Here is a 3,624-nt window from a genome sequence, read left to right on the forward strand (position 1 = left end):
TGATCAGAATCCGAATTACACGGCGTCTGATATCGATCCAAACTGTTTACATACTTATTTTACATTATTGTGGCCGCGGTTAGCATGAAAGGAGTTGAACTCTTTCGTGATATAGGATAAGGACCACGAGACTTTCGCTTTAGACATACTGTTGTTTTAACCTTAACCCTTTACTCCATATGTACTATTTCTATTCATTTGCAAACAGGGTATACCCAGATCACGCCGCTCCTACAGAGGCTGCCTAATCAGGTTATATCCTGTTTGCAAATATGCAATATCCTAGAAATAATTCATCACAATTGGCTATAACAAGTACGTACCATTATAGAGATATATTAAATTATATAGTCATGGTGGGCGGAGTCTTTCTTGAATATTCAAGGAGTAAAGACTGACCCAATTCATTCACAGACTGAACAAATGCGATTCCCGGCGCACTCGCAGTGATCTGCATGCGTTTTTATGGAGGCAACTATGATTGAACTCTTTATTATATGAATATTCAAGCAAGTCTCCACCTACCATGAGTATATAATTGAATATATCTTTATAGTAGCACATAAACTAATGAATATTATTGTCATAGCCGAATCTGAAGATTTAATTTCTATGATATTCCATATTTGCAAACAAGATGTATCCTGACCAGAAAGCAGGCGTAGACAGGAGTATAATGCATATATGGAGTAAAGGGTTAATGTAACTACAGTGCACCTACCATATAAGAAGCCGCATAAGCAGTTTCTGAGACACGTTACAGCTTTATTTATGCCTTAAAACAACTATATAAGCAAGTCAAATGGTAGAACTTTCAAAGACCTTTTCTTGTTTAGAACAATTTTCTGATTTTTAATCGCCATTTTTCGAAACTGATATGCAGTACCCTTAAAGTAGTTTTATCAATAACGTACGCCCATGCAATATTCATTAGTACAATGGGTATTTATGTTTAATCAATTCTCGAAATTAAATTGTTCAACTCAGTATACAGTCGTAGTGCTGACTCAGCGTCCAATGGCATCTGTAGATCTGGCTTCAAAAGATGTGCTAATTCTTTGAATTCCTCACAGTGTCTTTTTGGACGCGAATACATGTCTTTGCAAACATTTACGTCATTCAAGTTCGCTGCATTACCGAAGTCGTGAGTTTCAAACAGACCTGGTATAAAGAACAGTGTGTCAGGTTTTCCACCAATAACCGAAGAATTGGTTTGTTCCCTTATCTCATGAACGTTCCATTGCTGTGCAATCCGGTCTAACTCGGTTTGTATGAGATCCATAAAGCAAAATTTTAAGTTCTCACATTGTATTGCGTCCAGCTCATTAAACGTCCCTGTATCGCGTAAGTCTTTGAAAAAGTTAATCCACCAATGTATTCCATTTTGTCGTAATGTACCCCACCACCTCTCAATGCGCTGGTTCGATGTGCTTTTTCCAACTACAACGCTTCGAGCCCCAGCAAACGGATCAGTAGCATCGTGCCGGAAGTATTGCTGCAAAAGTAAAGCAATGCAGTTTTCCGTGCCACCATCAGAACGTAGTATTCGAGGGACTTTTTTATGCTCATTCAATGCATCTAAAAAGTATCTTGCAATTAAGCGTGGGTCATTATTTGAGTCCGAAACCTCTAACCATATTATTTTCCTACTAAACCCATCCACCGCACCATGCATACAAAATCCATATGGCTTTAATTTGTCGTAACCGTCTATATGCCATACAAAATTGGGTCCTTTGGCAAAGTATACTCGCCGGCGGAGACGATGTGCTTTTCGCAGCTCTACACCAACTGGATCCAGCGCTCTCATTATTTCCATGACGTCGTCCCTTTTGACGTACATGTTGTAATCCAGCATTAACCGACGCCACATTGTACGGTAACCTATGCATTGTCCACTTGTTTGTATTTCTCTGTTTATAACATCAGACACAATCTCCAAAGGTGTATATATTATATTACGTCGTTTCAAATTTAAGCGTTTAAGTATCCTCTTTACTGTCCTCAATGACGTTATAATGCCATGTCGTGTCAGTAAAAATGCAACAATTTCATACATCTTAAAGCCTTTCTGAAAGTACTCTACTGTGGGCAGAGTTTTGTCTGTTATAGATGTTGGTGGTAGGTACCTTGGCACAGTAGCTTGGGCAATACCGAGCAGTATTATGAAACAGACACAGAACACTATCCAAGTTGTCATCTTCATATTTTTCAGTCGAGTAGTTGTGTCTGAAAAACATGTTTATATATATGATATTATTCTCTACATTGTACAACATAGGTAACACTATTGAGTCCAAAGTACTCCATATGTCTTCAAAAAGGAAGTACTCATTAATGGTATATTTCTTACCTAGCTAAACATTTTTAAAACTGGCTCTGTGCTTGCTTGGTAAAGTTACCTACCTATACATGTTTAATGCTGGTTCTGTGTTTGCCCGGTAAAAATGCAGTCTATTTCTTACCTAGCTATACATGTTTAATACTGGCTCTGTGAACGTCTTAAAAGTGATATAACTTGTCAGATCAGAGTTTGTGTTGAGAAAGATAGAACATGTATAACCACTAAAAACATGAAAACATTAACAACATAGTCAACAGATTACTGAACTCATTCTCACACACACACACACACGCACACACACACACACACACACACACACACACACACACACACACACAAAATCCTCCGTCACAACCCACAATTAAATATATGCGATATTAAGTATTTGAGCAAGAATAATTAAAATCATTTTAATTCACAGTGTATGTGCCAGAGAAAACGTTTAAAATAGGGGTTACATACCTGAAATCAACGTAGTTCCCTTCAGCTTCTGGAGCACGTGTATAATGCATAGCCTAAGTCAAAAGTCAAAAGTCATAAGTCGAAAGTCGAAAGTCAAAAGTCAAAAGTACCCGTAAGTCGAAACTCAAAAGTGGCCCTCCAAGGCTTCCATATTTTTCCCTTCTTTTTTTATTTTAGTTTATAGATGTTTTTTTTACTATTTTATATTGTGAGGTTGTTTTTTTTTTTAAATTTATTTGTATTCAGAGAGCAGTCATTGTATTACCACCCTTTTGTAAAGGGTCCAGATAGTGGTTCTCGGCGTATACAATGATCGTGCTCGTTATTTTAAGTTTACATTGAATTCATTACTCTTGCCTGTTTTCTTTTTCCTTTAGTTTATTTCTGTTTTTTGTTATTTTATTTTTTTAATTTTAGTTTGATTTGTGTTATGAACCTTCCCAGATAAGGCAGTCATTGTATTACCACCCTTTGATTAGGGCCCAATTCAGTGGTTCTCGGCGTATACAATGATCGTGCCTTTTTTTGCTCTTTTAAATTTAGTTTGATTAGTGTTATGAACCTAATCAGAAATATATTTATATTTAAAGCAGTCATTGTATTGCCACCCTTTTTATAAGGGTTCAGATAGTGGTTCTCGGCGTATACAATGATCGTGCCTTTTTTGCTCTTTTGAATTTAGTATGATTAGTGTTATGATGCTACTCAGAAATATATTTATATTTAAAGCAGTCATTGTATTACCACCCTTTTGATAAGGGTCCAAATAAGTGGTTCTCGGCGTATACAATGATCATGCCTTTTTTTGCTCTTTTAAA

The 3,624-nt window shown here is 36.6% G+C and overlaps 1 protein-coding gene across 1 annotated transcript; it reads right to left on the reverse strand.

Annotated features, from left to right (window-relative positions):
- Positions 1–839: 839 nt before the first annotated feature.
- Positions 840–2,918, reverse strand: LOC128212798 (uncharacterized). The gene is made up of 3 exons (XM_052918116.1): positions 2,807–2,918; positions 2,130–2,229; positions 840–1,495 (listed from the first exon to the last, which is right to left on the reverse strand). The coding sequence occupies exons 1-3, from the start codon at positions 2,854–2,856 to the stop codon at positions 953–955; spliced, it is 693 nt and encodes a 230-aa protein (XP_052774076.1). The 5' UTR covers positions 2,857–2,918; the 3' UTR covers positions 840–952.
- Between the last annotated feature and the right edge of the window lie 706 nt (positions 2,919–3,624).

This window comes from Mya arenaria, chromosome 13 (genome assembly GCF_026914265.1).
Source record: "Mya arenaria isolate MELC-2E11 chromosome 13, ASM2691426v1".
Classification (NCBI taxonomy): Eukaryota; Metazoa; Mollusca; class Bivalvia; order Myida; family Myidae; genus Mya; species Mya arenaria.